This window comes from Artemia sp. Qi Xiang Cuo, chromosome 7 (assembly GCF_049724085.1).
Source record: "Artemia sp. Qi Xiang Cuo chromosome 7, ASM4972408v1, whole genome shotgun sequence".
In the NCBI taxonomy this organism is placed as follows: Eukaryota; Metazoa; Arthropoda; class Branchiopoda; order Anostraca; family Artemiidae; genus Artemia; species Artemia sp. Qi Xiang Cuo.
In genome coordinates, this window is record NC_142800.1 from 54449561 (window position 1) to 54473126 (window position 23566).

A 23566-nucleotide genomic window follows, 5' to 3' on the forward strand; every position below is an offset into this window, starting at 1 on the left:
CTATTAAAGAGGGAAAACTATATCTTTTATCTGAATAATCACGGGTAATCAGTGAAGCATTCACTGGTTTATGATTGAACTTTAAGAATGAAGCTTTAAAATATAAGTTCAAAATAGGGATAAAATCCTTTTTAATAGACAGTGTATAATAAATTTCACAAAAAATACCAGATATTTCGATCACGTATGCAGTGACCGTCATCAGTAGCAAAACTTTTTTTAAGCTCATCAGAGTTTTAGGCTACTACTGATGACGGTCACTGCATTTGTGACCGAAATATCTGGTATTTTTTGTGAAATATATTTTACACTGTCTATTAAAAAGGATTTTATCCCTATTTTGAACTTCTATTTTATCGTCATGGAAAGGCAGTGTGGTCTCCGAAATTATGTAAATGAAGCTTTGACTGGGCGATGGGATGGAACGGATAATTTTTGGGGCGGACTATTTATTATAGGATGATTTTCGGATGTGGGAACTCTCAAACCAGAGTCAAACTGGTAGGGTAGCCAGGGGGGATAAAGTGCAAGGGAAGGGAGAAAGGTTTCCTGGTGATGCGGGAACAAGTCAAATTGGGAGTGTTCTTTAAATGGAGGGGGGGGGGTTGGGAAGGCAAGATGATGCTGGGAGAGGGAAGTACGGTGGAGAGTGTTGGAGAGGGGAGGGGTCGGGTTTGTTTTGGCAAATAACGGGTGGAGTGCAGAACCAGTCTGTAACTTCTTGGACGCACGAGAACGGAGTCGAAAAAAAGTGGATTTTTGGGAGGAATATGAGTGAGTGGGAGGGGGTCCGAATTGAGTAAAGTGATTTTGGGGGTTGGGTTGACTGGGCTCGCGTAAGTACTTGGGGTGGAGGATTGTTTTCGAGGGATGTATTCCTGGGGTATACTGCTCTGCACCGGGTATGCAGGGGGATAAGACTGAAAGTCGAATGGAACACGATCTAAGGGAGGGGGGTCTTGAATACTTTCGGCACCTCCCTAAAAAAGGGTTGGGTTTTAAACCTACCCTCCAACCCTGAAGATGCATGAGCAAAATTACACGACTTATAAATACAAGATAAAACAGAACACCGGTCAACATGATCAAAAATACACACAGCTTCCCGAAGTACAATGACGAAAAATAATATAGAAACTTGCATTGTTTGCAAAACTTGCAGAAACCACTATTAAAATGATTGCAGATCACGTTTTCCTTTCTGCTTACTTTTGCATTTATTTTCCTTTATCCATCACTTTCGTAATTTTTTCAAAAATAATAACAATGTCATCATCTGGTAATGACTTCTTCATAACCTTGTTAATCCTTTCGTTTAGTTCATTATCACCTGATAATCTATGTAAAAAACCGGAAGTCACTGGACTAATGAACACTAATGGACTAATAATGAACTAAACGAAAGGATTCTTTCGTAATTTGTTCAAAAATAAAAATAATGTCATCGTCTGGTAATGACTTCTCCATAACCTTGTTAATCCTTTCGTTTGAGATACCACCAGATGGCTAATTTGACAGTGTATATATATACAAATCTTTAAATTAGCCAACCAGTATTTTAAGCCTAGGAGTCCAGCTGGACAAAAGGAAACATTAAGAAAACAATTCTTACTCCATAATATATAGAATAATCCTAGTTAACACATTTTGCAGGGGGAGAGCCTTTATCTTCACTTCGCTGTTTTTTTTCAGTTTTTCTAAGAAATTCATGAATTTCAAAGAGCCTATTTATTCACAGAATATATACCCCCCCCCCCCTAATGTGTAAATATACCTAGAATTGCATTCTCAATCTAAATATAACATCCATTTAAATCACAAATTAACTTTACTCCCATATTAGCCATGTAGTGGATGTCCCTTTCGTTTAGTTCATTATTAGTCCATTAGTATCCATTAGTCCCATTGCCCAGTTAAAGCTTCATTCTTAAAGTCCAACCTTAAACAAGTGAATGCTTCACTGAATACCCGTACATGGATAAGGGTAGGAGATAAGCAATCCTTTGCGATAAACATTACTCCTCCTCCTTTTTCCACAGTGGGTGGTCAACCGGGCGTAGCTTTATAAACTCCTGAAAACCAGTCAGGTTAAGAAGATCTGGATTTTGTGCCTCGACTTCAGTAACTGCAACTATATCAATATGATTCAACTTTGCTGTTGCTTCTAACTCAAATAACTTCAAAATTTAAACTTTCGGCGTTCGTAAGGAGGAAAACAGGGAAATGATAATGTTTTTATCAAACTCTCTAGCAACAGATTTCTTCAAAACAGCTTTGTTCCGAGGCAACTTTGGCAGGGTTTAAGTATTAAAGTTAATGCTGGGAGTAAGGAGGACATCCCCTAAAAGTGTTGTGACGACAAAGTATCCAAATGCCGGCATCTTTATAGCAGGAGGCACGCACGAACTAAGTCTTAATTACCCATGCAATGATCAGAAGCTTAAGCAAATTGTTGATTTCCCTACTACAAAAGGTGGAATCAGTTTGGATGTTATCTGCACCAACCTTAAAACCTTCTAGGATATTCCAACTACCCTTCCCCTCCTCGGTGGTAGCTATCATTTCATGCTACATTTGAAACCACTGCTAGTTTTTAAAACAAATTGCTCAGTCTCTGAATTTTTGTACCGGCCAATAACAAGTCCAGGTCTTTTTGATTTTGGATTACGTCCGAGAGATGGGATGATGTTTTGTCGTGTGAAAACCTTAATTCAAAAATTAGTTTTTTTTTTCAAAAAAAAATTAATGACAAATTACCGAAATTGTTTCCCAGAGGTTACCAAGAAGGGTTCTAGGCGTTTACACCCCCCTCGGAAAAATCCCCCCCCCGCGGAAAATACTCCCCTCTGGAAAATACGGCTTTAAAAATTTGAGAGTTTTATTTGAGTTTTATTTTTTTATTTCCGTAGGGGGAAGGATTTTTGGTACTTGTGTATTATGCGCCACTCACTCAAGTTTACGCTGTGTAAAATTCGATAACACTTCAGTTTCTTTGTTACTTTAGAAATAAATTTGAGCTATAGATTTGCATATGAGGGGGGGGGGAGGTAAAGTATAGCATGTCTGCATGAAAAATGTGTTGGTACAAGTATTCTGCATATTAGATAGGTAAATTCTACATTTACCATGGACATAGTAAAATAACATAAATGAAAGGCACAAATAACATAAACTTGGATCAGCGATCATCATAAAACACTTAAATGAAACATTACATTAACCTAATAATAGTACTTAATACTTGGAAAAACTGTGATTAAAAAAAAACACTCAACATTTGGAAAAAATACTTAAATGAAACATTACATTTACTTTTTTTTTTTTTTAATGTACAAAATTTCCAGATGCCTCACTATTCTTCTTTAATTTTATAGTGGTCATACCTATAAAGAATTATATTCTGGCTTTAAATGGTCCAAATAATTTACCCCCCCCCCCCCACCTTATAGCCCGAAATAAAAATTTCCAATATATTCTGTTACTTGTCTTGCGCTAAGCTGAAAAAACTAACGAAGAAACTGGTTTGTTCTCCAGTTTTACACAGCGTAAACTTGGGCGAGTTGCCCATAATACACAAGTACCAAAATTCCTTTCCCCTCCGGAAATAAAAAAAACTCAAATAAAATTTTCAGATTTGGAAAGCCTTATTTTCCACGGGGGGGGGGGGTGTTTTCCGAGGGGTAAACGCCGGCCACGACCAAGAAGGTAAGTTCCTCAGAAAAACCTTGCATTTATGAAAAAACAAAAGGACTAATCCATTTGAAACTAAAACTTTTTCGCCTTGGAAAGAAAGAGGATGCCTTAACCCTCCGTAAACAAATCAAGAAAGAAATACGTCATGCTGCTTCTCGTTATGGTAAGAATAAATGGTACTTTCGCATTATCAGGGCCTCTCGGCTTAATCGCTATAGAGAAGGTAATGCTAAATCCGTTTTTGACATGATAACCGCTGTAGACTAGGCAATGATGGCTTGGTTTGCATTGCTTATACGATATTAAACTGTGTTTTTTTGGATTTTAGTAGGGGGGGGGGAAGGATAGGTTAGTTTAGGTTACGCATTCAATATATGCAATGCTTTACCCCTACCCCCAACCCCCTAATGTGCAAATATATATCCCAAATTTGTTTCTAAACTATTATATAATCATCCTATTTCATTTTATTTCATTAGCATTAGCCAAACTTGACTTTTTAGAGAGGCCCGGAAAATGCGAAAGTACCGAATAAATTGAATGACTTAAAACAGAGCAAACCTCAGCAATGGTTTAAGAAAGTGAAAGAAATAGGGGTTCGGTCGTGCAAGAACCTTGATTTTCTTCTGGATGAACCACCTGAACAGACAGCCAATGAGCTTAATAAATACCTAGCTAGGATTGTGCAAACGTTCCCTCCTCTCTCGGAAAATCAGCTAATCCCTGAAACTCCAAGATAAAATACCGGAAATTTCGGCGAAGCAAACAATAGAAAAAATAAAGAAACTAAAAAAAAAAAAATAGTCTTTGCCCCACTGATATGCCAATTGGTCAAATAAAAGCATTCTCTGATAAACTATTAACACCCTCTGCTAATATTGTTAATGATATTAGTTATTCCGGACGATACCCGTCGTGCTGGAAGCTGGGCTATATTATTCCAATCCAAAAGAAGGGATGCCTGAACGATTTTATTGGAGGTTTGACTAATTCCTGTTCTGACCTTCGCATACATTCTGCAAAATGAAATATTGAACTCTGAATTGATGCCTGAAGGCTCATCAATTAACACAAAGTGCTGAGATAAAACATATCTAATATAGGCTGTTGTGCTATGTAAATAATGTGTTCTGATTTTGGACGGTTAAATGGTCATGACTGATATGGTTTTGGTTTAACAGTACTCATTTCGAAAAAAGTGATTTTACTGCACAATTGCTGCCATGGAAGCAAAAAGATTGAGTGTAGTGTTTCAAAAGGCGTTGTCTGACATTTGTGGCAAATCCTATTACTTACAGCTCACATCCTTACAACTAAGAAAGGTCCATGTATTTAGTTGAATCCGTTGTCTTCTATTTTATTTGATTCTCAAGATATTTAATTTTTTTTCTTTCCCCTGTGTCAATCGCATAAATAGTTTGGAAATAGAGTTTTTGATATTAGAATTTTTTCGTTGTTATATGTAGTATGTCTAAAGAAAACCTATTTTGTACGAACAACTGGCTCTTAATAACATTCTAAAACTATCAACATGATTTTTTAGTTTTTGTGCTCTCCTAGTAATTTTGTAATTTGCAAAGAACGCCTTTTGAATCACAGAAACGGTTGTCAAAGAACAACAAAAATATAAAATTAAACAAGAAAAACGGGTTTTAATTTCTATAAAGCAGTGAATACAAACACTTAATGAAACAAAAATACTCCGAATATTTTGGTCCCACATCCGGGAGCCTTTCTCAACAAAAAACAAAAAAAAATGAAACAAAAAAAAGTTCTTTTTAAAAAAAACCTTAACTTACATCAACATAAAAACATACTAAACAAACAAAAGAAAAAATATAAGTAAATAGGAAAACAAAACTCACATATTAAATAAACACTTCCATTCACTGGCGTATAAACAAAATCAAATGTTTATATTGATTGGAACACGCCTTCTCACAGTATATAAATGGAAATCTATCAAAAAATTAAAATATATTTGTACTTAAACTAAAACAATAAATGTCAGCTAACCCCCGGCCCATAACCCCTAATTATATCTCATAAGTTCATCACCCAATGTTTGAATTATAAATTGAACAGATTCGTTTGCTTGCAAGCTTAGCTGCAGTTCGTTTACCTTTCCCAGCATTTAACCCAGTCTGACCTTTGTCCGCTAGGTCATCTTTCGTATCAGAACCATTATTAAAATCAGTACTGGTTGAAAATTTTACCTGCTTTTTAATTAAACTATTATAAATCGAATTGATCCCAAAATCCCCTTCATCTCTATTGATACTAATACTCCCATATATTATCTTTTTTATTTCTATAATTTCCCTGAAGCTTTGTAAAAGTCCTACAGACGTATCTACTATTTTTGTTTGATCAAATAAAATACTGTGATGAGGAAAATTATAAAGATGTTCTGCAACAGCTGACTCAAAGGTTTCCGGTGTCTTATTTAGCTTTAGAGCGCAATCTATGGCATTTTTGTGTTAGTGTAGCCTATTTTCTAAGATCTCTTGTGTTATTCACACATAAAATTCACCAAAAGATCAGGGAATTTTGCATACTCTCTTTTGCATATTTCTCAGCAACGCTTTTTTCCCCGTATTTAGCAACCAGCTTATAGTGTGTCCTGTTTTAAATGTTGTATTTACGTTATATTTTTTTAATTCTCTTCTTAATTTTTGTGACAATATTGGAATAAAAGGCCAAGTTATGCAATTTGTTTCTTGATTTTCTCCATCTTCTAATATTTTTGGTTCCGTCAACTTTTTTTTTCCTTTTTTCAATTATTTGAGAAATCATGTTTTCCGGATAGCCATTACCTACTAGAATATCCTTAATAAAAATTAGTTCATTGCTTATATATTCAGGTGATGCTAATTTTAATACCCTATTAACTAAAGAAATAACCACACCCCTTTTTACCTGGATCGGATGATCTGATGCGAAAGACAAGTAACGGTTGTTATTAGTCGGTTTACGGTAAATTGAAAACGCTAGTTCGTTATTATTTCTATGGATCAAAATATCTAGAAACGGTAACTTATTCTCTGTTTCCTTTTCAATTGTAAAAATTAATTATCCTCCCAGATTATTTAAATGTTCCAAAAAACCTTCAATTTGCGATTCCCCGTAATTCTAAATAACTAAAATATCATCCATATATCTGCCCCAAAATTTGGGTTTTCAAAAATATGGTTCTGTAGCTAAATTTTCTACATGCTCTACATAAATATTTGCTAACAATGGACTTAGAGGCCCTCCCATTGCCAATCCCCTAATTTGATGGTAAAAATTATCTCTAAACGTGAAGTAATTAGTATACCTGCTAGTTATTCTGACTAAATTTAATATAGTTTCCAGTTCAATTCCCGAAGATAATTTTTCTATCTCATTTTAACGTTCCTAAAGTTTTTTGAATATAATACTAAACGATTTATCAAAAGGAATCTACGTATGCGTTGATTTTATATCAAAACGGAACAATTTAGATTCTTCTGATATTTCTACACTTATAAGTTTATCTTTTAAAAATTCCAAGTTTTTTATATACGAATCTTGGAGATATAATAAAGTTTTAAGTGTCATTGCTGCCCATTTCTCGATTTTTGCCGTTGGTGATGTATTACCATATATATATATCTGGGGTGTGATGTATTACAAGTTCTTTCCAAGGGGATCAGTTAGCCCAAGAATATATGGTTTGCCAAAAATACATAAAACAGGTATCCCTTTAAGACCTATGGTTTCAACAACCAATTCACCAACGGTAAAAATCGAGAAATGGGTAGCAATGACACTTAAAACTTTATTATATCTCCAAGATTCGTATATAAAAAACTCGGAATTCTTAAAAGATAAACTTATAAGTGTAGGAATATCAGAAGAATCTAGATTGTTCAGTTTTGATATAAAATCCATGTATACGTATATTCCTTTTAATAAATCGTTTAGTATTATATCCAAAAAACTTGAGGAACGTAAAAATGAGATAGAAGAATTATCTTCGGGAATTGAACTGGAAACTATATTAAATTTAGTTAAAATAACTAGCAGGTATACTAAATACTTTACGTTTAGAGATAATTTTTACCCTCAAATTAGGGTATTGACAATGGGAGGGCCTTTAAGACCGTTGTTAGCAAATACGAGTATTTATGTAGAGTATGTAGAAAATTTAGCTACAGAAACATATTTTTTAAAACCCCAATTTTGGGGCAGATATATGGATGATATTTTAGTTATTTGGAATTACGGGGAATCACAAATTGAAGCTTTTTTCGAGCATTTAAATAATCTGGGAGGAGAAATAATTTTTACAATTGAAAAGGAAAGCGATAAAAAGTTACCGTTTCTAGATATTTTGATCCATAGAAATAATAACGAACTACCTTCTTCAATTTAGCGGATACTGACTAATAACAACCGTTACTTGTCTTTTGCACCAAATCATTCAATCCAAGTAAAAAAAGTTGTGGTTATTTATTTAGTTGATAGGGTATTAAAATTAGCATCACCAGAATACATAAGCAATGAACTGATTTTTATTAATGATATTCTAGTAGGTAATGGCTATCCGGAAAATATTATTTCTCAACAAATAGTAAAAAGGAAAAAAAAGCTGATAGAACGAAAAAGATTAGAAGAAGATCGGTCAAATCAAGAAACAACTTGCATAACTTCGACTTTAACCACATTTTTGTCGCAAAAAGTAAGAAGAGAATTAAAAAAAACATAATGTAAATACAGCATTTAAATCAGGACAAACTATAATCTCTTTGTTAAATAAAGGGAAAGACAAGGTACCGAGAAATTTGCAAAAGGGAGTATACAAAATTCCATGCTCTTGTGGTAAATTTTATATGGGAAGAACACAACAGATTTTAGAAAATAGGTTACAGCAACACAAGAATGCCATAGATTGCTCTCTAAAATAAAACAAAACACCAGAAACGTTTGAGTCAGCTGTTGCAGAACATGTTTATAATTTTCCTCATCACAGTATTTTATTTGATCAAACAAAAATAGTAGATACGTCTGTAGGACTTTTACAAAGCTTCAGGGAAATTAAAGAAATAAAAAAAGATAATATATGGGGGTACTAGTATCAATAGAGATGAAGGGGTATTTAGGATCAATTCAATTTATAATAGTTTAATTAAAAAGCAGGTAAAAGTTTCAACCAGTACTGATTTTAATAATAGTTCTGATACAAAAGATGACCTTGCGGACAAAGGTCAGACTGGGTTAAATGCTGGGAAACGTAAACAAACTACAGCTAAGCTTGCAAGCAAACGAGTCCGTTCAATTTATAATTCAAACATTGGGTGATGAACTTGTGAGATCTAATTAGGGGTTATGGGTCAGGGGTTAGCTGACCTTTATTGTTTTAGTTTAAGTATAAATACATTTTCATTTTTTGATAGATTTCCATTTATATACTGTGAGAAGGCGTGTTCCAATCAATATAAACATTCGATTTTGTTTATGCGCCAGTGAATGGAAGTGTTTATTTAATATGTGAGTTTTGTTTTCTATTTATTTATATTTTTTCTTTTGTTTGTTTAGTATGTTTTTATGTTGATGTAAGTTAAGGTTTTTTAAAAAGAACTTCTTTTTTGTTTCTTTTTTTTCCGTTGAGAAAGGCTCCCGGATGTGGGGCCGAAATATTCGAAGTATTTTTGTTTAATTAAGTGTTTGTATTCACTGCTTTATAGAAATTAAAACCCGTTTTTCTTGTTTAATTTCTTGCAAATGGAAAAGCAGTGTGGTCTAAGAAATTATTAACAAAAATATAACATTAATACTTGTTTCCAATCGATGAGACCATTAAGTAGTTTCCTTAATTCTGGGAAGGATTGAACTCGGGGAAAATGTAGTAAGTGGGGTGTATAGGATTCCTTGTTCTTGTGGGAAGTTTTATATTGGTAGAACTCAGCAGCAATTTGTTGAAAGATTGATTGAGCATTGAAACTCAATGGAGAAAACTCTACAATTGAGTAAGCCTCCTGAAACCTTTGTTTTTGGCTTTGACAGAACATATCTTCTTTCACCCTAACCATTTTGTAGAATTTGATGAGGCCATGGCTATTTCTAATGATAAAGGTTTTTCTCAGTGGGTGAGGGAGGCTATAGAAATAAAAAAAAACATATGTTTGCTAATCTTTGAATGAACAGAGATACGGGAAATTTAATTACCGACCCAATTTACAATATTCTTTTGGAAAATGAGCCAATGATTAATAAGGGAATTAAGATTTTACAACATCCTCAGGGGACAAGATTACCTACTAGACCAAAAAGAATTGCTTCAATAATAGCAAACAATAGGATTATTTCACAACAAAATATTTGACTTCATTTCCATATTTATACTTTTTTATCCAGTTGCTTTGGTGTTATCTTCGAAGCAGCTCTATTAGCTTCTGTGATTTATGTGTATCAGTTGCGTCAATTGTATTTTTTAAATATTGGTAGTGGTTTTATTTTAGTTTTTATTTTTGTTTCTTCTGTGATGAAGACGCCTCGTTTTCATACAGGCGAAATATCCGCGTCATTTTAGTTTTTATCTTTTCTCTTTAGTGACCGCAATCTCGTTTGTTTGTTTTTCTCTTTGTTGTTCTTTGTCATGGCTGGCCAGTTCGGCTCAAGATCTTTTATTAGAAACAATTGTTACTCAATAAGTATACTATTCTTTTTCAGACCGGTAGACTGAATGTCCCAAGGAACAATATAGAAACCGGATGGGATTTTACTGTCGGTAAGAACTTAGTTTATTTACTTAGAAATGAAGAAACAGATAACAGGCCTAAAATCTGTCATTATGGATACTGGTATGCCAAGGCTATCTTTAATTACGAACAATACTGATATTAAATATAGTCTTTATGTAGGTCCAGATTTGACTTTGGATTTATTTTTCTTTTTGTCGTTGTGAAATTCGGATGATTGGAATTGCGCCCGCTTGGCGTAACATTGTAAAATTAAACTGTTAATATTTCGATGATTTAAAAGAAAATAATCATTCTCTTACTAGTCTTCACTTGAAATGATTAAAAATATATTATTTATTTTGTAGTATGACGCATTACTGTCTTATTTCCGTAATCAAAGGTCATATGGAAAATGTCATGAACAATCAAACATAGACAGAAACTTAAACAAGAATCTGATCATTTGTCTCGAATATTTGTTTGAAACGCATTTCCGTAGTTATCTCTTATTCTAAAAATGTTTGTGCTATCTAATTCTAAACAAATCGCTGTTATACAGAGAGAAACCTTTCATCTTTATGCTCGTCAAATTTAAAGAAGAATGGTAGAATTAGACCAATGATAGAGTAAGGGAATCAGTTTGAAAATGCTTTTGGGTCTACATGATTAATGCGTAGTTTAGTTGACAACAAAAAAGGACTGTTGATGGATTTATAAAAATACCGAAATTTAGCGGCCCCTTAGACTCAAATTTAGGTACCACAAAAAGATAAATCATACTTCCGCTTTTTCACTAAGGAAAAAAACTGATATTAATAAACTTTTGAAGTAGGTGGTATTCTCTAGTTTGGAGAATTCTCGAAGTAACTGGTGTATGGCAAAAAAGTACTAGAAAGAAAGAAATATTTAATTAGAAATATTTTGTCTTAAAGCAATTTACATTGCACGTCTGAAGTTCGAGACTTGACAATATTGGTGCTAAAATCAATTATTTTTGGTCTTCTAGATTAATTTACAGTATATCAACATTTTATTGTGTTGTTTTGCGAATGTGAAGTGTATTAAGTATTTATTTTGCGCACTATGTATAATAGGCACGTAAGCATTAGTATATTTTAGGAGATTCACCTTAGGAAGGGGAAGGGGTAAACAAAGCATGAAAAATAATGGAAATCATCGGGGACATCATAATCTAGATTTTAAGAGGGGCCCAAAGGCATCCTGTGTACTTGATTAGACATGTACACAGGAGAATTCGAAGGTGCTCGACGTTTTGTGGTGACGGGGATTTTTTTACAAGCCGAAAACGGGTGAATTAGATAGAAAACGTATCCCTCTAGAGGAGGAGACATAGTATGACAGGAAAAAGCATGCCCAGCCTAATCCATTGCCGTGTCAATTGTTAAAAATTGTCTCAAAAACTATTGTTCTTTTTTTTTCAAGCAAAACTAGGAGTGCAAATTCATATTGCATAAGTTTAGCTTTGTTATGTGTAGTTTTTTCTGAGTTCCTACTAACTTAAGAAAAAGGGTCTGGGAAATTTTTATCTTATGTGTCTTTCAAGGTAAAAAAAATATCACTTGTCCTTGCCCAGGCCATCAATGGACCCGATGCTTGATATTTTGTCCTCCTTCCCCTCTTCCTCCTCTCGGTATATACACATGTAAGGGAGCCAAGATCTACTTATCTCAAAAGAGCCTTGTCAACCTAAAAGTTTGAAAGAATAATAATCCATGAGAAAAATTGTGATCGGATGATAGGGATAAAGGTGAAATATGGCGATACTTTTCTGCTAGGATACATAAGCTTTAGCCCTGTCTCTGTTAATTTCCTTTGTCCCAAACCTATAATAACTTAATCAGAATTTACACTAAAAATTAAACAAAATAATGATATTGTAACCCTGACGTATTCCATATTAAAGCTCTTGTTTTATTTTATTTTTTAGAGCCAAGTCTTGAACGCCCAGCAGAGCAAAAAAGGACTGCACTATTGGATCCACCTCCAGGTGATCGCTTCAGGAAAAGGCAGTGTTAGTATACAGTACTTGCTACATTTCTTTACCCTGATTCTCTTGTCCTTTTATTTTTCTATAGTCACCTTGTTAAGGAGTATATTATTTTTAATTTAATAGAAAAACATTAAAAGTTTATGCTTTATTTTGCATAGTGATAAATTCATGGCCTGTTTAAAATGAGGTTGATAAACGGGAAATGGCTCAATTTAGTTGTAAAATTAATAGTTTAAAGACAAACAATAATCGAAACCAGGTAGAGAGGCAGAAAAAATAAATGAGATTTAGAGTTGACTAAATTTATCTTAATTTTTTGAAATCTATTTAAATTAATAGATTTTTAATTAAAAGTTGCTTGATTTTTAGCCAAAATAAAAATTGAAGTTGCGTGTGTTTAAAACATTGATGCATGGCCTAAAATCAACGAAAATTATATAAGTAAACAAGCGTTTGATATTATATGCAATTAAAGAACAAATTTGCTTTACTACACTAAATTTAGATTTTACTTTCTTTTTTTTTTGCCAATCCATTTGAGCTTTAAGAAAGAACAAATTGCATAGAAGAACTTCAAAAATTTACAGGTTTTAACTTTAAATGGCCGTTTACCGGTTCAATGTAATGATAATAATAGAAGAGCTGAATTATTGCTTTGCATCTCATCGTTTTTTGTTTTGGAAGTCCAATTGTATTGTGTCTAAACGCTTTTTTTTTAATTATGTAATGTAACGGCGCTGAGGATCGATATTTGTGGTATCAGGCATCACTATACCTAGTCTTGAACAGACGCTAAATTTGCTGTCAAAGTTTTTTTTTAATTTAAGAATTTACTAAAGGTGCTGGTTATGCTAGAGGATATCACTGACATCCCTGATAGTTGATATTAATGGCAAGTTGATAGTACAAATGGGTACAAAAATCGTTGCCCGTTTCTGTTCTTTGTGTTGCTGAATGACTTTAATTAAATATTAAAGAAAGTATTGTCCGAGAAGTGATCATTTACGGTGTGCCATTTCATTTTATAGTTGAGGTACGGACATACCACTATCTATGGTATGTCCTTTGCTTGAAGGATATACGTATTTTATTAAATCTGGGACATGAATTTGCTTGTCTAAAGAGTACTGCGTTACTCTGATAGAAATTCAAATGTGATGATAGAATCTCGTACTCTGATAGAATCACAACATGATGGCTAATATTGACAGCCTTTTTTTCTCGCAACATGCCAAGTTCCTCCTTGCGACATACATAATTTGAATGCTAATCATTGAGTGACAGTTTTTTAATGTAAATCCCTTGTGTTCGAACTGAACTAAATTTTTGTCATAGCTGACAGGCGAAAGAGCCATAAAATTCATACTATGAGGCACCCATTTCTCGGAACCAAATGTTTGTCGCATTGTTTGCAATGTTCAGGAGGTATCTTATCACAAAATGTCAGAGCTAAGATAATATATGCAGGTGAGAGAGTTTGCTAAAACCAAAATAAAGCTTAGAGCTCAATTGGATCTTAGTATTATTTTGCCAGATTTTTCTCCCTCCAGATTGAATTTACGACAATTCATTGCTGGGACAGTCTTGACATTACAGACACGTGCCCCAAAACCTGTCTGTGGAAAAATAATTTTTTATTAAATTTGTCACCGTCTCTAAATAGCCTGTAAGCGATTGCGAATCATTCTATCGAGATAAGGTAGAATACCCCAGTTTTCACTAAATTGTTTGTCTTAAATATTCAAAATAAGTACCATGCATTTTTTCAACGACTTTTAAAAGTCGTTGAAAAAATCCAGTCGTTGATTCAATTATTCATCATGCTCTTATTTTATCTTGAGTTATTATATACTGCTTTATTTAATGTTTTTCGAGCTATTCGTGAATTTCAGTAGATAATATACGGCAAATTAGAAGTTAGGATAATGTATGCTGGTGAGAGTTCGCAAGCAAGGGAATCATAGCTTGGAATTTAATTGGATTATTTGACCCAGAAAAAGATCCTATATGTTGAAAAATTATCCAAGTCTGCTTTGTGACAGCGCATCTTCTGCCAAAGCAATCACTTTTTTATTTTTTAATCGTCTAACGTTCCTTGATCCTTATATGTATGGTCCTCGAGTTGCTCCACCATTATTTTTCATTCCGAAAATAAGGGTCATACAACTTTATGAGCATATTACTTTATATATTTTTGGAATCCTTTTGCTTTAATATTAATTTCTAAGATGTAGCAATCATAACGGAAATAATTGTTACTTGTGAACATAGCGGAAATATAGGTCTAGGTACCCTTTTTAGTGTTAAGCAATATCTCATTTGATGCATTGAAGAATCAAAACGAAAAGGCGAATCTCGCAGGTTTTTTGAAAAAGGGTTAAGGCAAGAATGAGACCCTTCTAGTGGATGCAAAAGCATATCTACTTTATTAGAGAGAGGGGGGGGGGCAGCCAGGATTGGAACAAAGAGCGTGTCGTTATCTCTTGCTCAAATATTGCCTAACATGATTCTTTATACTTATCACAGTATATAATAGCAGTGTGACCTTTCCCTATCTCACACATTATAAAAACCCGGACCGAGGTGCGATTGCTCCAGAGAATGTATAAACCGGTATAAACATAAGCGACATTAGATCTTTTCACAGGTAGACAAGTCAGATCTCTCTAAATTAATTTATTCCAATACATACATGAAAATCGGTAATTAGTAGTGCAATGTTATTATTAGATGTTTTTAGGAATTAAAAATAGGTTTTGAAATCTCAAGTTGGTTTCAAAGGCATTTTGACAAAGTTTCTGCCAAAATTCGTGTTCCAGGGTAATTGGACCGCTGATGGTAGATCAAATGAGAGGAGCTGTTTGTACGCGCCGATATATATATATATATATATATATATATATATATATATATATATATATATATATATATATATATATATATATATATATATATATATATATATATATATATATATATATATATATATATATGTATATATATACTACTAAAACTTTACGAAAAAGAAAGTTTTTTTTTAAAGAAAAGTAAAGGCCATATTAAAATTAAGATCAGTAGAAATAGAAGCCTACAATAACTAAAACTCAAAACGACCACAAATTATTAATAAATAATAAAAAAGGAAAGGAGAATAATTGGTATGGCTGTAACACTGCATATAAATTTATATAAATTTATATATAGTGGGCTGTAATAATGTAAAAGGTAAATATAACAATGGTTTAAGAATGGAAAGAAAGACAAAGAATGAATTTACAACGATAATCAAGTTAAAAATTAGTTTTATTTGAACAATGCCATAAAGCGATGACATTTGATTATGATATTTGGTGCTTCGCATTCATATTTCAGTTTTAAAAGTTTTATCAATTTTTTCTCAAAGGGAAATTACGTGGTGGGCATGAATGTACATTTGCAGCTAAATTATATATAGTCACTTCCACTTTTCACATATGTTTATTGATATTGGTTTGATTTTTATTGTATGTATTTATGTGACAACTTTTACCACAGCAACCAATAATTAGAACCCAAGTCCTAAAATTGGTCTCAATCAGGAACCCTTATCGCTATCTAAATTCAGAAAGTGCAAAGATTTGCAAACAGAGGTGATTACTGTTTAAAGTTCAGAAAAGGTCTGCCCATTTCATACGAAAACATTGATTGAAAACGAAACTAGTCTTATCTAGAAAATAAATATCGTAGAAAATAAATATCACGGTGTGAAAAAAAATGATAAACCATCCAGTGGTGGATCCAGAGGGGGGGGGGGGGCGAGGGGTGCCCCCCCCTAAAGTGGTCTAAAGTAGTGTAATTTACCTAATTAACGCCAGTTTGCATTACTTAAACTTGCTCCTAACGTAAGTTTATCGGATCAATCTCTTTTGCCCCCCCCCTAAAAAATCCCAGATCCGCCCCTGAAACCATCACACCTATTCTATCAGTTATTAGAAGAAGATAAAAATGTCCTTATTTTCACAAATTTCATCAACCCCCCGCCCCCGTATGTATAAAATCCTACATAGGCCAATCAGTTGAGTCCACAGAATATAAATAATAGATTAAGTAATAATTTGTATATAAATTAAGTCATACCTGTGACATGGGACACTTGCAAACCACTTGGCTGGCTCACCAAGTTTTTTTCTGCTTTCGCAATTACGAATAATGCACTTTGTAACCATTTCTCATTGATTGACGCATATACACTAACCCATAAGTGCAGAAATAAGTGGGAGGAGCTTTTTGTTCGCACCGAGAATGAAGAGCTAGAAATCATCTGCGGTAAACTTACTGCCTAATTATATAAAATGTGATACTTATATACCAAAGGGAAGCCTCAGAATTTTGTAGATGTTTTCCCGTAATAGAGCCTTGAACAAAAGCTTTTCCTTTGAAAACCTTATTTCAGTTTCCTTTGGAGCTTTGAAATATCAAATTTACTTTTTATTTTTGGTGCGAAAAATCGAAAGCCAAAATGAACTTGGAAAAATAGAAGTTCAGAACCTTCTTTAGATACGAGTCAATTTTTCAATATAGGAATCTGACATCAATCGGACTCTCAAGTGTAGCTTTTTTGACAGTTACAAGTTCTTAAGTAGGGTTAATGCCGAGAAAAGCGGAAAACATTTGAATGCACTGGTAGGTTTCTTACCTGTCTTAGAAATAGGTTGCATGATTCATGTAGAAAGTGTTGGATCTTTGCTCCACTTTAGATTATGCGGGATAGCAAAAATAACTGATTAAGGTCAAAGCTGAGATAATAAGGACGATAGTGATGAAAAGTAACCAACTGTTAAGTAGAAACGTGTTTACTAAAGAAAGGGGAAAGAATATGCTTGGTGTTTTTCAGAAAAACGAAATTGCGAAAAAGCTTTCGAATACACTACTCGTTATGACTAAAGTGGCTCGAGACCATTCAATATATTTCCGATAAAAGAGTGGCTTCGATTACCCTAAAATTATCCCAGGCTGCAAAAAGGGGTTCCTGCCTCAGGAAGGATGTGATTTTGACGTAGACCAAAAATATTCGGTGATTTCTTGGAAGGTGGTAAAAGTAGAAGATTTAGATAGGGACGAAGAAGAGTTTTTGTTAGTTGATTGGCTAAATATGGCTAAATAAGTCGCGAGAGTTTTGCTGTAGTAGTTGTATAATTAAAAATGATCAGTTTCTCAATAAGGCTGATACTAATCAAAATTTCAAAGGAAAATGAAAAAAAATTCAGTCAAAACTAGGGCTAAATTCTAATTTATTAAGATATATTTTCTATGCCTTATGGTTGCAGTATTCGCTGTAACTTAGTAAAGAACGAAGTTCAGCCATGGTAACCAAAAATTTAAAAAGTGAAGAAATGCGTGTGATTCTTATATGGGTCCGGTTTCATCCGGGTTGCAGCGGTAGCTAGCAACCTAGTAAGAAACGATCACGTCCAATGTTAAGAAATATAATAACCCGTAACTCCTAAAAATTGAGTCAGATCAAGACATATTTCCCTTGAACAGCAAGGGAAATATATTGGCTTGAAAATCAAGAAAAGTGGCAGCTTCTACAGCATTCTGCCTAAACGGCATCTTTTTTTTTCATAGATAGCTTGGCACCGGAACATTGTAGAGAGCTGATCAATGGCTCATTTTAAAAAAAATTGATGGGGTTAAAAAGTTTTTGTAATTAAAACAAGTTATCTTAAAAATAGAATCAATTTATTTTACGGAAAGCTGCATATTCCATATAAAAGATTGATCAAAGACGTCATAATCGTAGGGTGTAGCCAGGTTGTATCTTACTATTCTAATTAAGAAAAAGCCATAGGCTATTTCCTGTTTGTAATTTCACATCAAACAAAGTACAGAACAGATCAGACCGGAAATAGATCAGATCAGACCGAGAACAGATCATACATATTACGTATCTTCAAAGAACGACACTGCTATTCGAGAATAAAAAAAATACATTTTTATTAGATGGTGTTTTATTAATGTTTTGTCTCATATTTTACAAAATCTCGTGCCAAAACAGAATTTGTAATGATGGATGCATTTCTCCGCTGATCGTCAATTTATTCGACAGAGCTATTGGTTTGAATCTCAGTGACAGAAATTAGATCGTTTCATGTCGAGAGATTCGTTCCCCCTTTTAAACTTTATGCATAGCTTTAATCATTTTTACTTATGATAGACGTCGAATGAATTATTTATTGAAAAAAAAGACAGCTTTGTGTGGAGTCCATGGCTACCAAAAGGCTTTATTGAACATAGCAGAACACGTTCTATTTCTTGTATATTTTTTTTTAATGTATATGTTTTTTTAAAGTAAATTTCTTTCAAACCAAATGAAAAACCAACATAGAACATCCATGTGGGCTGATACAATGACCCTAGTTGTTAGTGGTGTATGTACTTCATTTACAAAGTAACTTTGAACACTTGAACGAGTTTTTCGTTTCAAAAGGGCTTTATGTTGAATTTTGAGAGTGAGCATTACGCTCCTGGGTGTCACACCTTCTATTTAGTAAAAATCACTTTTTTGTTGAAAATTAGTAGCTTTTTTTAATCGAAGAATATAAGAGTGCAGTAGAAAAAATAGAACAAATTTTTGTTCAAAAATGTCTCTCAGTCCATGAATTTCAAGGATAAATATTCTTTTTTTATGTGTTTAATAAAACATGTAAAAGTGGACAATGATAGTGGTCATAGCATAAAAGTCATTGTAAATAATACTAGTGGTTATCCATTATAATGATTGTAAAAGAAAGAAAAGAAGAAAGATGAGATTTTATATTTTTTTTAAACTACCCATAAGAGTGGAAGGAAGTATCAAGTAAAAACCGATTAATTTATGATAGCAGTAAAAGACCTTTTTCAAATAAGGCATCTGTCCTGTAAGCGGGGAAAAAATTTTCATTTTGTCAACATTTCAGATGACGAAATTGAGGAAGCTGGTCCGTATAGAGGTGGCCAAATTGAGGAAGTTGGTCCGTATAGAGGTGGACAAATGCATGAGCCAAGACCAAGGTTTGACCAAAAAATTATTTTTCTAGGATATATTTAAATAAGCTAGTTATTAGGATGTAGGTTTGAACGACTGCCATTTTTGGTGATCAAAACAGGATGACTAAAATGCACGTTACACTTAGCATGCAAATTACTGCACGGCATTGCATATTCATTTGTGAAACTCGTGACGTCACTCATTTTATACCTCTTGCATTTTGTACACCCATCCACCATCAAAACTACGCGCGCGTAGCTTTTTAGTTTAGATTTTAAGTAGGCCTACTTAGTTGTAAATGTTTATGGAGAATTTTAAGGTTATATACTTCCAATAAGTTAGTATGTTTTTACTATTGTAAGAGCAGAAAAGGATATTGATGAACAGAGAATACTATTGTAGTAAGTTCGTTATTGCAGATGTGTTTATTTATGTAATAGCTGATATCTGCTCATTTATGATATTTTGTTTTCTATGAAGGCACAACCAACATCGCTTATGAGTATTTAAGGCTTTCTGTGGAGGAAAAATAGTAAATCAAATAGATGCTCTCTTGATCAAGTTCAAATAATAAGACAACTGCCTCACTCCGATTAGGAAAAAAATATCTTCATATTAGTTTTCTCCTTTTAAATTGATTAAGGGATTATGGGTATGACTTAGCCTTACCGTACTTTAGACTTATGAAAGGAAGGGAAAATTCCTAAGATCTTTTCAAAGATTAAGGGATATTGATAATAGGAAAGAAAATAAAAACTTGGGATATTTATTTATTTATTGTTAATTTGCTTTACTCTGGCCCAAAAACAAAGGGCGCGTTTCTGTCAATGTGGCCAAACGGGCAAATTTGTGTAAAGGGTCTATAACTAACCTATATTTTATAGATACCTAAACATTAGTATTTTGTAATATAAAAATGATTTTAAAACAAAGGTCTGCCTACGTTCTGAAAATTTCAGGTTAGATCAAAATAACTTAAGAGCTCTAATTAAAATCTAGAAATAAAAACAAAAGAAAATTGAGCTTAATAAAGCTTGTTTTGAATGTCTTAATTCTGGATGACACTATACTGTCATTGGTAGCACTAGCTTTTAATTCCCATTACATCCATGTTAAATTGCCAAAGTAGCTTCTAAATTCTCAACAACCTCCGCAAATGAATCAAAAGATTAATAGCTCTGACCAAACTAAACACCTTTCGTTAAATCTCAGTAAAGAATATTTTTTTCGTAATTTAAGCTCATTCCTTTTAATGATGTGTTTCGTGATAACTAAAAAATTGTGCCTTTGACTGTCTTGTTTAATGGTTCGTTTACACATTGCGGAAATTCATGCGGATTTAGCAATCCGTGCGGAAATTCCGTCCGTTTTCATGCTAGAAAAAATCTCTAGCTTTCCGCAACGTTTTGGTCAAATCAGAACGGAATCTTGGCAAGGTTTTTAAATGAATAAAACCATGAGTAAGGATTATCAAAAACTGCACGATCTTATAATTTTGGTTCAAGGCTACCCCAGCTTGTATGATCCTGCGCGCCCAGGCTACGAGAAAACTAAGAAAAATGGAGTCGTTTGCCTCTCTATTGCTCTACAGCTCTCAGAAGAGGGTGTGAGCTTAACACGCTTCTTGATGTTTTGATGATAGCTACGGGGGATATCCACCATATGGCTATCAGCAAGTCCTTTCACCTCTTTGACTCTAGGTCACGCTGTTGCAATAATTTGAAATCTTTGCCTTAAAGTGCAGCGTTATTTAACCATAGTTCGAACAGAAACGGACGGATTTCCACATGGATTTCCGCAATGTGTAAACGAACCATAAAGTAGAGCTTTAGAATCGACATAAAGAAGTCACCAAAACCAAGCAAAGATCATGTGTAACAAGACGGCAAACTGTAATTTCATTTTTCAAAAGACAAACACTTCATCTGCTACGTTACCTATCATTGTTCGTCAGCATTAAAATAGTATAAAAGGAAAGCAAAGATAGAAACGAAAAAAAATTAATAGGGGATCACAAATAGAATGAAAATATGTGTGGGTAAATTTTATTGCACTCTTAAGAAATTTGAATAGAATTATACATTATGCCTATATTTACGTGTACTTGAATTATCGGAATGGATAATTGGGAATAAAAGTATATTAAGAAAATAAAAATAATAATGTATATTATTTATTAGTTTTATATTATATCACTTTAAAATTATGCCTATTTTCACTACTTTGAAATTATCAAATCTATATTGGGCAATCACTTTAAAATGGTGCTGTCTGTGAATTGAAGAGTTCGTCCAAAAGATCAATAACTCTGTTATTTTGATTTGTCAAAAGTTTAGAAAAGACATATATGAATGTAGCGTTGTATATCCTCTTACTGTAATAAGTCCCAAGTATCTTCAGTGAGCCTTTAAACAAGAGATTTCTTTGGTTTGATTTATTGCTGGATCTAAGCATATTTGAGTAGGCCAAGAGCTACACAGATTTGATCCTTCATGAATTTACATTTATTATATTTGCGTAATAATTATCTAAGTTAGATGCTTCCAAGTTTTTAACATTTTGGTTTTTGTGAAATTTTACATAGTTTTGTTTTAGTGGTGTTTCTTTATGATAGCATTTGACACTAATCACACAATGCTCTATCATTACAGTTTATCTTGCAAAAAAGTGACAACAGGGGTCTTTCCCACACACTAAAAATTACAAGAAATTTAAAACAAGCTACTAGCTTCGTTTAATTGGACTTGCCGAATTGTAAATCAAACACTTAAGGCCAAGTTTTCAACGTAATAAGTTTGTTTTGTTACCGTCTTTGAAGACACATCCTTTCACCTGACTAATGTTCAGATGTGTATGTCTTAGCAACAAAGTGTAAAATAAATAAAAGTTACCAGTATAAAAAAAAATCAAAACGAATGAACTTATCCCTATCACTTCGTCGTTAACAATAATTCAGATTTTAGTTTAAGTATTGACAATTTTATTGTCAACTTTCAGAATGCACAAATTAGATTATTGTTTTTAAAAAAAAATATTCAGACCAAAAACTTTATTAATGATGAAACGAAGCATACACTCAGTGGCTTTTCTGCCTATCTTTTTCCACCGTGGTCCCTATAAATACCACTAGAAAATCACCAGATGAGCACAGAAATAATCTATCAGATGCACGATTAACTCGATTCAGTTCAGGAGAAAGTCAGACACATAAGCAAGCTGGACACATAAGTAGGCTGGGAATGGCTCACACCTATTCAAGAAGTCTCAATTATGGCATTGTTTCTCATCCAGGTAAAGAATCTCCTTTTATTTGGTTCTTCGTTTATTTAGACAAAATATCAGCTATACACGACCACTCAACCATATAAAAACAATAAATTAAAAAAAAAGTATGTTGATTTTAATAACAATACTAAGAGTTTTATTTTTGTTAAAGTAACAAATACATCAACCACCAGATGTCAAACTTGTTGTGGCTACACATCCTTTCTTAAAAAAGATAAAAACTGACATTTACACTCATTATTGGCCTAGACACATAATAGAGGAAAGATAATAAAAAATGAAATTGAATAATTAGGAGAATGGAAATACTATCAAAGAAAAAAGCATGGCTCAACCTCCTCAACTTCGTGCAAAACATAAATTAATATTCATTGAGTCAATTTTTTATGTCTTTATATCGGTCCTGCTGTTGCAATTTTCAATATTTATTTTTAACTTTGCAGTTTCAACACTTAGAAGCCAAATTTCCTCTAAACCATTGGACCGTTGAGTTTTCTTAAGCAATTGAAGGGTTTGATAAATACAACAAAATGGGATTTGAACAGTGATTACTAATTATACTTTGGCATTTGAAATTGATAACCTTTTTTTCAGTGGCTTATCGCAAAAGTCTTAATATTGTTGAAAATATTAAAACCGCAAAATATATTCGCTTTATAAGCCATGAATTTTGAAATATATATCAGGAAATAAAGAAGTTCAGCCCCTTGCAATATAACTTGACAATAATATTGAATAACCTCAAGCTATTTTTGATGCGCATTTTATTTCTTATTCAGTGTTTTGATTGCACTTTTTAGTCATGTTTTCTTATTCATTTGGTTTGGGGGTCTATCACACCAGAGCTACTTTGTACACTTT

At 33.2% G+C, this 23566-nt stretch overlaps 1 protein-coding gene across 1 annotated transcript in view; it reads left to right on the top strand.

Annotated features, from left to right (window-relative positions):
* The window catches only part of LOC148950436 (heterogeneous nuclear ribonucleoprotein L-like), a 107949-nt gene that overhangs the window by 43257 nt on the left and 41126 nt on the right, over positions 1–23566 (top strand). The window contains exons 5-7 of the mRNA XM_089092401.1: positions 10390–10447; positions 12349–12432; positions 19350–19443. Of these exons, the coding sequence (XP_088948527.1) occupies positions 10390–10447; positions 12349–12432; positions 19350–19443 (236 nt within the window). The remainder of the gene's footprint in view (positions 1–10389; positions 10448–12348; positions 12433–19349; positions 19444–23566) is intronic.